At 45.8% G+C, this 14,470-nt stretch overlaps 1 protein-coding gene across 1 annotated transcript in view; it reads right to left on the bottom strand.

Annotated features, from left to right (window-relative positions):
- AGBL4 (AGBL carboxypeptidase 4) overlaps positions 1 to 14,470 on the bottom strand; it is a 1,467,493-nt gene that overhangs the window by 91,535 nt on the left and 1,361,488 nt on the right. Inside the window, exon 9 of the mRNA XM_070364879.1 lies at positions 12,064 to 12,175. Within this exon, the coding sequence (XP_070220980.1) occupies positions 12,064 to 12,175 (112 nt within the window). The remainder of the gene's footprint in view (positions 1 to 12,063; positions 12,176 to 14,470) is intronic.

The raw sequence follows: 14,470 nt of genomic DNA, 5'->3' as shown, positions 1-14,470 counted from the left end.
TGGACCAGGGGCCCCCGAAGGGAGAAGGGGAGGACTTTGGAGGAAGGGTGAGAAATGGGTGGGGTCGGTCGATCAGAAAAGTGCCTGGAAGAGAGCGCCTGGAGGTAAGCTGGAGTGGTCAGGTAAGTGTGAAGAGGTTATTTCCAGTGTCAGGCTGCCCACAGAGACCCCTTTTTAATTTACTAAGGCCGGATAACTGGGTGCTCATGGAATAGGAAGAAAAGAAAAGCATGCTTGGTCTAACCTAGAAACCAGAGTGTGTGGAACAGATACAGGCAGCAGAGAAGGGTGAGGATAATTTTAGAATTTGCAGGTTTGTGATGGACATCCTACGTAGCTAGATTCTAACATTCTGGAATGTCCAAATTTCCATGTTATCTTATCCTGAAACCTCTTGGAGATGGGCATTGTTAATGCCAATTTACAGATAGGGAAAATAAGGCACAGCGCTTAATTGACTTGACTCAAGGGGAACTTCCCAGAAGCTTTGTGGGGCCTCCTGCAGTTGAAACAGTATGTATCTAGTCAGTTGCTGAGAAGTATTCAGAGTCTTTCAGGATGAAAAGATGTTAGAAAAATTGAAGGAAACAACCAACTTGATGAGAATATTGCTCTGAGGTGACAGCTCCATCTCTCCCCTCTGCTTGCTGTCAGAGCCAAAGCTATAATCTAGAGAGAAAGAAAAACCGTGTCTTTTATCATAAGTGAGAGAAGTCGCCCTTTAGAAAAATAATGATTTCTCTTAAAATTCCTTAAAGTTTCATAAACCACCTCAAACTGTTGTAGAAGCTGTAAAAATTTGATGAACTCAAAGCACTCTGTGTTCGCAGAGCCCCCTGGACGATATCACGTTTACTTTCAGACTTTATTTCCACCCTGAACCTTTCCCCTGGTGGCTATTTGCTGATTTCTCAGGCCAGGATGCTAGGAGTGGAAAACCATTTGAGCAGATCCATGCGTGTGATCTATGGTCCTGATGGTGTGGTGGTGGTGTTGTTCAGTCTCTAAGTCATGTCTGACTCTTTGTGACCCCATGGAGTGCAACACTCCAGGTTTCCCTGTCCCTCATAATCTTAGAGTTTGTTCAAACTCATGTCCATTGAGTCGATAATGCCATCTGGCCATCTCATCCTCTGTCGACCCCTTCTCCTTCTGCCTTCAATCTTTCCCAGCATCAAGGTCTTTTCCAGTGAATCGGCTCTTCTCATCAGGTGGCCCAAGTATTGGAGCTTCAGTTTTAGCATCAGTCCTTCCAATGTATATTCAGGATTGATTTCCTTTAGGATGGACTGGTTGGATCTCCTTGCAGTCCAAGGGACTCTCAAGTGTCTTCTCCAACACCACAGTTCAAAAGCATCAATTCTTTTTCACTCAGCCTTCTTTATGGTCCAACTCTCACATCCATACATGACTAGTGGAAAAACCATAACTTTGACTAGACAGAACTTTGTGCATTGAATCTACTTCTCATGAAGCCTCCAGCAGCTGGGGGGCAGTCTGGATATTTTCACAGGGTATTCCTCTCCACACCATCCTATGGTGATCATCCTTCTTCACTTTACAAAATGCTTCACAGGCACATAATGTGCATATCTCTCTCCAACTTGTGAGGCAGGCGGGTCAGGGACCATTCTTAAACTAAAGCTTAGGAAACTGATATTTATGGAGCTTTTGCCACATGCTGAGCACCGTCACAAGTGTTCACTCCAGCCTTTGCTTCCTTGCAGCAGCCAGGACTTCTGTGCTTTGTTATGAAATTCAGCGGTGGAGTGTCCATAACCAAGGAACAACTCCAAGATGACACAGCCTTGGAGTTGGAACGGCCCTCCTGTGGAGATCTTCCTTCAATCCCTACAGTGTATAGAGGGAGGGGGAATGAAAGGCCCAGAGAGGGGAAGAGACTGCCTAAGAGTACCATGCAAATGAGTGCTTCAGCCACTCTGGATGGGGAGTTATGTTCCGAGCAGGGCCTTCTTGCTGCCACGGAGATCAGTCCACATAGTTTGAGCTTCCCCATGTGGAGGAGCTCTGGGATAATAAAGTCAGAGATGTGAGGATAAAACAAAAGCTTGGGAACCCACAGTCCAGAGTTCTGGAGGCTTCAGTGAGACAGTCTGCAAATTCCCCAGCAATGTAGTTTTCACCCAGAGTGGCGTTGCCTCTCTAAGGGCCTGACAAACATCCTGCCATGGGGATAAAGAAGTATACCACCAAAAATGCCATGGCTGTGCCTCCTGGTCTCCTGGTTTACTGCTAAGTGTATGTTGGGGGGACAGGGATGGGACAGGGACAACCTTCTCCCCTGTCCCCTCATTCTTCCCCGGGTGGGTTTTCCCTTCCACTAGCATGGTTCTCCCCCAGGCTGCCAGGTACAAACGTGCAGGTGCCGTCTGGTTTCTAGTAAGAGTCACCATCTCAGGGCCTTCTGGTCTACTGACCAGCGAACCCTCTGCTCATCCTAAGAACAGACCCCATGGGCCATTTCTTTCCTTTTTAGCTGAATGTGAAACTGTCCTGGCTGTGCATTTGTGTCTGTCTCTTATTTACCATGTTTATGTTTTTACATAAAAATGTTTCCCGATTTAGGCTTCCCTGGTGGCTCAGTAGTAAAGAATCCGCCTGCCAATGCAGGAGATGTAGGTTTGATCTCTGGGTCGGGAAGATCCCCTGGAGAAGGGAATGGCAACCCATTCCAGTATTCTTGCCTGGGAAATCCCACGGACAGAGGAACTTGGCAGGTTACAGTCAATAGGGTCGCAGAAGAGTCAGATGTGACTTAGCGGACTAAACAGCAACAACATTTTCCGATTTACGTATGTGAATGTGTGCATTTTCTGCCCACTTCTATGTTGTGTGTGTCTGTAGCAGGAATGAGCGTTGGTTCTATGTTCTGTGACCATGTCGCCGACTGCTCTGTTTGCACGTACATGTGTTATAATTTATTTATTTATTTGACAGAAAGAGAGCAGCTTATCTTGAGGACTACAGGAAGCAAGCAAGGAAAAACCCACAGCCCTATGTTGCTCTATTTGCAAAACTGCTCCATGTTGTTATGGCAGCTAATTTTCCTTAAATGATTTAAGGAAATGGATCTGTCTAAAAGAGCTGCAGCCAAGTTGTTATAGCAACACAGGCCTTTCTCCTCTAGGAAAAGGCGGGGAATCACCCCAGAGCATAGAAACCTTTCCACAAAGCAGCCTTGAGGCTCTGAGGGACTTTGGGGCTCAAGGAAAGGACTGCAGGGGACCTATTTTCTTCCCATGTCCATTCCCGGGTATCCTTCTTGGCAGCAGCCCTGGTCTCAAGTTCAAGGCACATCATATTTCCCCTGGACCACTGCCATCAGCACCTGCTTCGTCTCCATGCTGCGGCCTTAGTCACTTTCTAATGCATCTATCATTGCACATAATATTCTCTCTGGTGCCGTGTTCTGTGCTCAGCCCTGAATATAAAGAGGGCATGCCCTTGAATAGCATGTCAGGGACATTGGCCTTTATTCCACAAATAATGGGGAGTCACCGGAAGGTTTTAGGCAGGGGAGAGAGACTAGGCCGGATTTACATTTTAGGGTATCTCTGGGGTTTCTAGATTGGGTGACTGAATGGATGGAAGTACTATTTATCGACCTCTCCCCCTCGCTCAAACATTTTTGATGGCTCTTCACTGATGATACTGATTCTCAAGATTGAGAGAGCTTGTGTGCTGGAATATTACTGACAAGCATCATTTTGTTCTCCTGTTTAATTTTTTTTTTACAGTTATTATATTTAGTTCAACTAAAAATCAGGTTTAAAAGGGCCTAGGTCTTTGATTTTAATGAAAGGGGGAACACTGGGCTACAAGAAGAAGCCCAATTCCTTAGCCCAGTGTGCAAACTTGCCCGTGGGCTTCCTCACAGCTGCCCTGTTGTGTGCCCTGCACACCCACCCCTGCAGCTGAGCTCTTCCACCTCCACGCTGTGGCTCAGCTGGCCCTGGGACGCCCTCTCCCCTTCCCTGTCACCTCCCTCATCCCTGACCATAGCCAGCTGGTAACATAGTTCCCACTCCCAAAGGCCCAGTCCAAATTCCTTGAAAAAAACCTTCCTTGGATTGCTCCCCCCGCCCCCCCCCCCCCCGCCACACACACACTGGATTAATCTCCCCTCAGCCTCCATCTTCCCAAAGCACTGTATTTTCTCTATTACAGCTCACATTCCTCACTGCCTTGGATTAACATTGTTCATGAGGGTCTGGCCTTCCTATTAGATTGTGAGCTCTTCCTGGCCTGACATCCTGCCTCCTTAATCTCTGTATCTCTGCGGTTACCAAGGTCTTGAACATGGAAATCTACTGAGATTGTCCTAAACTCTCAGGTTCTGTCCCTAGGAGTTTAGGACCATCTAAGCAGGTTGTAAGAAAACCAAGGTTTGTGTGCAAGGATCAGAGCCTTGAGTAAAGAAAAGCACCGTTCTGGTGGCAGCAGAATCCAGGCCACTCCTAGGGGGAGGGGAGACTGCAGAGGGGTCTATGATCCAGGATGAGATGGTTGGATAGCGTCACTGACTCAGTGGACATGAACTTGCACAAACTCCAGGTGATAGTGGAAGACAGGGAAGCCTGGTGTGCTTGCAGTCGGTGGGGTCTCAAAGACTTGGACACAACTGAGTGACTGAACAACTGTGGTCCAGTCACTTCTCTTCATAAGGAGACTCATAAAAACCAAGTCACGGAAGCTCTGGGTTCACCTCATCATTCATTTGGCATTTACATGGAAGGCCTGCTCAGTCCAGGTCCCTGATGGGCACAGGTGACTGAACCAGCTAGGCTCTGCCCTAGGGGACAATCAATCACAACTGGTAAACAAGGGCCACACTGACCACGGGGCGCTGTCCTGGGAGTGGGACACTACACGCTTTGTATCTGACAGTCAGTGCAGTCCTCTGGGTTTAAAGACTCCTTTGTCAAGGTCATCATTCAATATCCAAGTCCTGGAGAGGGGTGGAGGCTGTCGTAAGCACAGGACTAGGAAAGCAGCTTGGAAGCCAACAATGTCATTAACACAAAGACAGAAGGCCCTTGTTGCCAGGTGAGGACACAAAAAGACTCACTCAGGAGACTCACTCCTGCTCCACTTCAACACCAGCACATCTAAAACTTGACCCCATGCTTACTGGTCCTCCTGGGTTCCCATCCTAGGAGCGGCATCCCCTCTACTCCATTGTCCAAGCCAAACTGCAGGCATCATGCAGCTCTCCTTTCTCTCCCATCAGTCTCTAAGTCATTTGTATGTCCCTCTATCATATCTCCAGATTCCTCCTCCTCTCAGCCCTCCAGCAGCAGGCACTAATGGTCTCCAGCCTCTGGCCTGGTACCCTCTGAACCCATCTCCTTCCAGGCACCAGAGGGATCTTTCTGAAATGCAAACCTGATTCTGTCACTTCCTTTAGTGGTTACCCATTCTCATGAGAATATAGTCTGTATTTATTCTAATAAAGCCTTATATTGTAATGCCCTATCACTATCTGTCCCAAGTACCAGCCACGCCAAATGACTGGCAGCCTCCCGAGGAAGCTGCCCTCTAGGCAGATGCTCAGATGTCTTCTCTGCCTAGAAAGCCCTCCCTGCCCAGAGCATCCCTCACTCAGCAGCTCAGGTGTGGCCTCCTGGTTTGGGCTCCTTCTATGGCTCCCACCACCCCTGTGCCTCCCTTCACAAATGCCCCTAGAACATCTGTCTAAAGTGCCTGTCTCCACCTGGTTGTGAACTCCTTAAGGTCAACACCGGCTCTGACTATTCCCAGCACCCAACACAAAGTTCCTCCGTCACCAGCTCTTTGAGGAATGACAATGCTCACAGATACAGACCCTGCCCATCAGCAAGGGTTTTCCTGATTCTCTGCTTGTTGATTGTGTGAGCAGAGGCCACCGGGAGGGAAGGAGGGAGGCTGTGGGCATTTAGAAACAAGGTCAGAAGCTGTCCTGGCAGTTCAGATTGCTCTGGGATTGAGTGGTTCTGATGACGTCTGCGCCAATGAAGGTCCAGGGTAGAAATGCATTTAAAGCTATCAGGGCAGATGCCTGGGGCACTGCGGTGTTTGCAGCTGGCATGTGAACTCCTGAAGTCAAATGTGAATTTGAATGGGATATAAATAATGTTTGTTGAGGATCTGCAACACACCAGGTACTGTGTTGGTACTTTAACATGGTTTTTAAGTATGGAGAGTATGTTTAATTTGTCATCCAAACAGGGGCATTTTTGAGAGAAGAAAGGATCACTATTAAGAAATATTTCAGAATAGGTATAAACAGAACTGCCCCAGAAAAGCTGAAACTTTTAACCATCCTACTTATAGATAACAATGCAATCTCAAAGACAACAGAATGATCTCTGTTCGTTTCCAAGGCAAACCATTCAATATCACAGCAATCCAAGCCTATGCCCCAACCAACAATGCTGAAGAAGCTGAAGTTGAAAGAGTCTATGAAGACCTATAAGACCTTCTAGAACTAACACCCAAAAAAGATATCCTTTTCATTATAGAGGACTGGAACGCAAAAGTAGGAAGTCAAGAAATACCTGGACTAACAGATAAATTTGGCCTTGGAATACAGAATGAAGCAGGGCAAAGGCTAATAGAGTTTTTCCAAGAGAACACACTGGTCATAGGAAACACCGTCTTCCAACAACACAAGAGAAGACTCTACACATGGACATCACCAGATGGTCAATACTGAAATCAGATTGATTGTATTCTTTGCAGCCAAAGGTGGAGAAGCTCTATACAGTCGGCAAAAACAAGACTGGGAGTTGACTGTGGCTCAGATAATGAACTCCTTATTGCCAAATTCAGACTTTAATTGAAAGTAGGGAAAACCACTAGACCATTTGGGTATGATCTAAATCAAATCCCTTATGACTATAGAGTGGAAGTGACAAATAGAGTCAAAGGATTGGATCTGATAGACAGAGTGCCTGAAGAACTACATATGGAGGTTTTTCCGACATTGTACAGAAGGCAATGATCAAGACCATCCCCAAGCAAAATAAATGCAAAATGATTGTCTGAGGAGGCCTTACATATAGCCGAGAAAAGAGGAGAAGTGAAAGGCAAAGGAGAAAAGGAAAGATATACACATTTGAATGCAGAGTTTCAAACAATAACAAGGAGCGATAAGAAAGCCTTCCTCAGTGATCAATGCAAAGAAATAGAGGAAAACAATAGAATGGGAAAGACTAGAGGTCTCTTCAAGAAAATTAGAGATACCAAGGGAAATTTTCATGCAAACATGGGCACAATAAAGGACACAAATGGTATGGATCTAACAGAAGCAGAAGATATTAAGAAGAGGTGGCAAGAATACACAGAAGAATAAAAAAAAAATCTTCATGACCCAGATAATCATGATGGTGTCATCACTCACCTAGAGCCAGACATCCTGAAATGCGAAGTCAAGTGGGCCTTAGGAAGCATCACTATGAACAAAGCTAGTGGAGGTGATGGAATTCCAGTTGAGCTATTTCAAATCCTAAAAGATGATGCTGTGAAAGTACAGTATGCCAGCAAATTTGGAAAACTCAGCAGTGGCTGCAGGACTGGAAAAGGTCAGTGTTCATTCCAATCCCAAAGAAAGGCAATGGCAAAGAATGCTCAAACTACCACACAATAGCACTCATCTCACACGCTAGTAAAGTAATGCTCCAAATTCTCTAAGCCAGGCTTCAACAGTATGTGAACTGTGAACTTCCAGATGTTCAAGCTGGATTTAGAAAGGGCAGAGGAACCAGAGATCAAATTGCCAACATCCGTTGGATCTTCAGAAAAACAAGAGAGTTCCAGAAAAACATCTATTTCTGCTTTATTGAATATGCCAAAGCCTTTGACTGTGTGGATTACAACAAACTGTGGAAAATTCTTCAAGATACGGGAATATCAGACCACCTGACCTGCCTCCTGACAATTCTGTATGCAGGTCAAGAAGCAACAGTTAGAACTGGATATGGAACAACAGACTGGTTCTAAATAGGAAAAGGAGTCCGTCAAGGCTGTATACTGTCACCCTGCTTATTTAACTTAACTTATATGCATTTCTCATGCATCATGAGAAATGCTGGACTGGATGAAGCACAAGCTGGAATCAAGATTTCTGGGAGAGATATCAATAACCTCAGATATACAGATGACACCACCTTTATGGCAGAAAGTAAAGAAGAACTAAGGAGCCTCTTGATGAAAGTGAAAGAGGAGAGTGAAAAAGTTGGCTTAAATCTCAACATTCAGAAAACTAAGATCATGGCATCTGGTCTCATTACTTCATGGCAAATAGATGGGGAAACAGTGACAGACTACATTTTGGGGCTCCAAAATCACTGCAGATGGTGACTGCAGCCATGAAATTAAAAGACACTTGCTCCTTGGAAGAAAAGCTATGACCAACCTAGACGGCATATTAAAAAGCAGAGATGTTACTTTGCCAACAAAGGTCTGTCTAATCAAAGCTATGGTTTTTCCAGTAGTCATGTATGAATGTGAGAGTTGGACTATAAAGAAAGCTGAGCACTGAAGAATTGATGCTTTTGAACTGTGGTGTTGGAGAAGACTTGAGAGCTCCTTGGACTGCAAGGAGATCAAACCAGTCCATTCTGAAGGAAATCAGTCCTGAATATTCATTGGAAGGACTGATGCTGAAGCTGAAACTCCAATACTTTGGCCATCTGATGTGAAGAACTGACCCATTTGGAAAGATCCTGATGCTGGGAAAGAATGAAGGTGGGATCAGAAAGGAACAACAGAGGATGAGATGCTTGGATGGCATCACCAACAAAATCCACATGAGTTTGAGTAAACTCCAGGAGTTGATGGTAGACAGGGAGGCCTGGTGTGCTGTAGTACATGGGAGTCACAGAGTCCGACATGACTGAGCGAATGAACTGACCTGAACTCACAGATAACAGTCTGTAGGTGTTTTGTTTTTTTTTGTTTTTTTTTTTGCGGGGTGGGGGGTAACTCCTAACAAAATTTATGAGGCTTCTCCAATGGTTCAGTGGGTTAAAGAATCTTCTTGCATGCAGGAGACACAGGAGACTCAGGTTTGATCCCTGGGTTGGGAAGATCCCCTTGAAGGAAGGAGATCCCCTAGAAGAGGAAATGGCAACCCTCTCCAGCATTCTTGCCTGAAAAATCCCATGGATAGAGAAACCTAGTGGGCTAAGGGTCGCAAAGAGTCAGATATGACTGAACACATATGCATTTCATGGAGTTCCCTCTTGGTTCCCCCTCAAGGCAGCTGAGGAGAAGGGAATGAAAGAGTATAACATGGTTGGATAGCATCACTGACTCAATGGACATGAATTTGAGCAAACTCTGGGAGATAGTGAAGGACAGGGAAGTCTGGTATGCTGCAGTCCATCAGGTTGGAAAGAGTAGAACACGATTGAGCGACTGAACAACAACAACAACAAAATTTATAAATCTATAATATTTATCAGTATTTACTTGTTTAATAGGGCTTCCCAGGTGGCACTAGTAGTAAAGAACCTGCCTGCCAACGTAAGAGACATGAGAGATGCAGGTTTCATTCCTGTGTTGGGAAGATCCCCTGGAGAAGGAAATGGCAACCCACTCCAGTATTCTTGCCTGGAGAATCCCATGGACAGAGGAGCTTGGGAGGCTATAGTCCATGGGGTTGCAAAGAGTCGGACACAACTGAAATGACTGGGCATGCATACACTGTTTTAATGTCCATTTCCCCACTAGATTGTAAGGGTTAGTGTTGTGCTCACTATTTCAACTACAATACCTGAGAAACTACTTGATAAATATTTGTGGGAAGAGGAAGGAAAGGCTGAAATAAGATTCTGGGCACAGCGAGAGAGAAGGGAGAAGAGAGGAAGAGACGGAGGGAGCTGGGGTCCTGGCCCAGTTCAGTTTGGGTCCCACGTTAGAGCCCCACCCACATCCTTGCCTGGGCAGAAAAGGAGTGGACTTTCGGGAGAATGCAGCTCCCACAGCTCGCTCAGCTTCCAAGTATGTTGATCATCAACCTGCTGATGATCAACCTACTCATGGCCCAAAGAATATCCTAATACCCTCAAAACCCCTGATGGTGTTCTGTAACAGGATCAAGGGCCCAGTTGCCTGGGAGCAAATCAGTGACCTCAGATTGATGACGGTCTCTTCTCTTTAACAAACCTGACACCCTCCCTTTGGTTCCACCCCTAGTTCTCTCCTTGGGGATTCACCTAAAACACCGCTTTGTTCCATGGCCCGCACTCTGTCATCTCTCCTGTCTCATGTTTTGTCTTTGGTCATATCTCTTTATCTCTTCTGTGAATAGCTGTTTGGAACCTATAAACCATATTACAGTAGGCCTAACAGGATTTACCATGTTCAATCCAGTTCAACTCAACATATAGTTATTGAATACCCATTATTAACTACATCAGAAAAAATGTGGGGGCTGTTCTCTTTAAGAAGGAGATGGCAGAAGAAGGAGGTGTGGGGATTCTATCAGGGAGGTTGCAGTTAACACTGAGCTCTGAGGGGAAAAACTCAGTTGACAACAGACACCTCCTGCAAAATTTAGAAGCAACTTCTCTCTGCCAGGAAAGCTCGTCAGGATGGATCAAGAGTTCAGGGTAATAATGGAGTTTGGTGAGCACAGCTAACAGCTTCTTTTGTAGACAAGGAGGGGTGAGTTGGAGAAAGAAGCAGATATGCTAAAGCTGTGGCTATGTAAGCCCTGATGGCAGGTGGGCTGTAAAAGGCCTAGGGAGGCAAGCTCCCAGAGAAGGATCAAGATGGCTGTTGAGTTAACTACTTTGCACCTAAGCACTTACTTTTTCACGAATCCTTGCTTGTAAAAACAAGATAAATAGACTTGCTTTTATGTACACATTTTTGTCTGGCCAGTAAAGACTGCTCTTTAATTTAGGGTATTCTTATCGGCATCTTCAAAGAAAGCAAGTAAAATGTGGTACACAGGTGTATCACTGAAATACCCCAACTCTGGAACCTTTTCTGTTTTAGCAATCGTGTCTGTCACCTGATGGCAGCCGAGGGTCATAAGGCACGGTCATCAACGTTGGAAGAGACTTGCATGCAATCTCACTATAATGTCTCCCAGACAATTGTGTCTCCTCCATGCACTATTTTTTTTTCTTTTTTTTTTTTCCATGCACTATTTTTGACAGTGCCATTTAGCTTCAAGTTGAACACTTTAAGTAAGGCCAAGTTCACAGCTCACATACCCGTCCCATCATCGGGCAACTCTAATGGTTAAAAAGCTCTGTTTCTCTATCGGCCTTACCTCTTGCTTTGGCTCCAAGTGGAAGATGTCTGTCATCTCTCATAACTCTTCAGAGTTCTCTCAGCTATGAAACCCCAGTATCTTCTCCTATTTCTCACAAAGTCTTGCCCCTATGAACAAACTCAGTGTGCATCTCCCCATTCCCCATCTTCCTGGAACAGCAGGTCCTTTTATCTGGAAATATGTTCATCCCTACACCACACACTGCAAGTTTGGCTACATGACTCCAGTGAGGCTCTCCTGTCCTGATAGATCCTCGCCTCTTGGGCCAGAGTTGCCTTGCCCAGAGGTGGCCATGTCCTCCCAGTCAGGCCAAGCACAATCCACTTGGAACTGGAGCTAGAATATGAGAGGGAGTCACTCTCTCTTGTGGAAGAAGTGCTGGATGTGATACTTGGCACATGTTCCCTACAGATACAGGAGGCCAGGCTGCAATCTTTGCCTATATGAGGCTCTGGGATTCTTCTAAAAAATTCTCTCTTCTTTGTAAGTTAGCACAAGTTGTATTTCTTTTGCTTGTAACCCAAGAGCCCTGACAAATGTAAGTGGGTATATTTCCTTCCTCCATGAGATCTCCACAATGGAAGCTGGTGTTTGTGAGGGGTGAGGAAGGCACTTGTTCAGTTCAGAGAAGAGACCAGCAGGCCTAGTTCCTCCCTGACTTTGACCCTGAATTCCTCATTTGCAGCCCCTGGTGGACTGTCCCAGTACCACATCGCCCCTTTCCCAGATCAAGCCGTCAGACCAGCAAAAGCTGAGGAGGTTCAGTTACTCACAGGGTCGTTGTACATCTGAATGATGAGCTGTTTCACCCCATGCAGGGTGGGGTGGGCCCATGGAGAGGGATCCAGCCAGTGGCGGTTCAGGTCGAACCCCATCAGAGAGCACCTAGGCAGTACCCAAAGTCAGAGTCAGTACACAGAGGACAAGCCAAGCTCCTCACTTCTCCAAAACACAGTTAGGAGTGGGAGCAGTCATTATGTCACTTACCTAGTGCAGTTTTTTTTTTGGCCAGAGATAGCACTGAGCATATTTTACATGTATTAATTCAGTTCCTTTCAACAGCACTATGAGGGCACTGCTATTATAATTCTCACTTGACAGGAAAAAAAACTGAGTCACGGAGAGGTTCAAACATATTTCTGTGGAGCCATCTCACTTCTGTGTTCATGCCCTGCGACCATCGGACACATGTGCTTCTTCTATACAGGGCCAGAAAGAAGGCTCAGGCCAGACCATTGGTATCCACACTGTTCCTCCCTGTCTCACACTCACAGCCAGTCCATTGTGTCTACCTTCAAAATATACTCAGAACCGAGCACTGCTTTATCACCTCCACTACTGCTGCTTTGAGCTTGGACCAAGCTCAGTATTGCAATACTCTCTTACCTGGTCTTGTTTCCAGCCTTGTACCTCCCACCCTACCTCTCATCCTAGATACCCATCCCCATTTCCCATACAATAAACAGGGTGATCCTATTAAAGTGTAAGTCTGATTATGGCCCTTCTCTGCTCAAATGGTTCTCTATAGATGCAGAGTGGAAGCCAAAGTCCTTACCACCAGCTACAAGCGACCATGTGGTCCCCTCTGTTATTATTTTTTTTTAAGTAAAACTTTTATTGCAAGAGTTTGAACTACATACTCAGAAATATTGTTGCTGTTGTTCAGTTGCTCAGTCATATCACACTCTTTGTGACCCCATAGACTACAGCATGCCAGGCTTCTCTGTCCTTCACCATCTCCCCAAATTTGCTCAAACGTAAGTCCATTGTGTTGAGGATGCCATTCAACCATTGCATTCTCTGTTGCTTCCTTCTCTTTCTGCCCTCAATCTTTCCCTCTGTTATTGCTATGAGCTCAGCTCTTACCACCACCCCCTGCTGCTTCCATGCCAGGTTCTGGGCTCCTACTGTTCCTCCAACACACTGGGTACTTCCAGCCCCAGGACTCTTGTACAGCTTGTCCCCTTGGCCTGGAAGCCTCTTCCTCCAGACAGGTACAGGATTCATTCTCACTTAGCACTAATCTTAGCTCACAGGTCACCTGCTCGGTGAGAGCTACCCTGCCCACCTTCTCCATGACCTCCCTTGGGCACATTCATTACTTCACTAGGACAAGTGACTGTGACCTCTGACCTCCCCATCTCCCTCTTCCTCCTGCTCTTCCTCCAGACCGACTCAAAGCCCTACTTGTCCTTGGGAGGAGGAACCTTCCCCAGGTTTCTGGGTCTGTGCCTCCAACTGCTGGACCTTTGCATGCTGTAGGCACTCTCCAGGCCAGCCCAGGTTGAGGGACAACTTCAGAAACCCTGTGCTTGCTCACAACTCAAATGACTGTACCCATCCTTCTCCTGTCTCCTGAATGTCTCCCACACAGATCTGATGATCGTGCTTCCTTGATCAAGATTCATCTATGATTCTCCATCACCTGTAGGATAAAATTCTGCTCTTTGCAGATTTTTAATCAGATTTAAAACTGATGATGGCCTTTCTTTGCCCAAATGTCCCCCTTTTTCTCTCTATCCCTGTCTTACTATTTAATCCATCCCATCTTGTTTCCCAAACCCTTCCCTCTATTCCTTAAGTAATAAAATTTAACCCCCCTCTCAGGTGGCTCAGATGGTAAAGAATCTGCCTGCAATGCAGGAGACCTGGGTTTGATCCCTGGATCAGAAAGATGCCCTGGAGGAGGGCATGGCAATCCACTCCATTATTCTTGCCTGGAAAATCCCATGGACAGAGAAGCCTGGTGGGCTATAGTCTATGGGGTCTCAGAATTGGACACGACTGAGTGACTAACTATATATTACTGCTACAACTTATTACATATACATTCCACCTATCACCTTGCTCAGGAAAAAAATAAAAAGGACTCTATCAGGGACCACTAGTAGGACCACTCAGACTATCTCACCTTCAAGGTGGTTGGGGAGTAAATAATAATAATTTCCTCTCTCACTTAAAATAAGCGGGCTGGGAATCCCATGGGGGAATAATTAATGTTTCGTGGGGACATATGGGGAAGGGCTTCATTGAGGAGAAGCCATTTGAGTTGGGTCTTACTGAACGAATGTTTGATGGTGTGGGGCAGAAGGAAAAGTGTAAGCAAAGAAAGGAATTATGAAGCCACCCAGGCTTTTGGAGGAATGTGGGCAATTTGGGTTGATCAAATCACAGAGCATG

Source organism: Bos mutus, chromosome 3 (genome assembly GCF_027580195.1).
Source record: "Bos mutus isolate GX-2022 chromosome 3, NWIPB_WYAK_1.1, whole genome shotgun sequence".
Lineage (NCBI taxonomy): Eukaryota > Metazoa > Chordata > Mammalia > Artiodactyla > Bovidae > Bos > Bos mutus.
The sequence above is the reverse complement of the archived record's forward strand: the minus strand, read 5'-3'. Positions and strand labels throughout refer to the sequence as shown.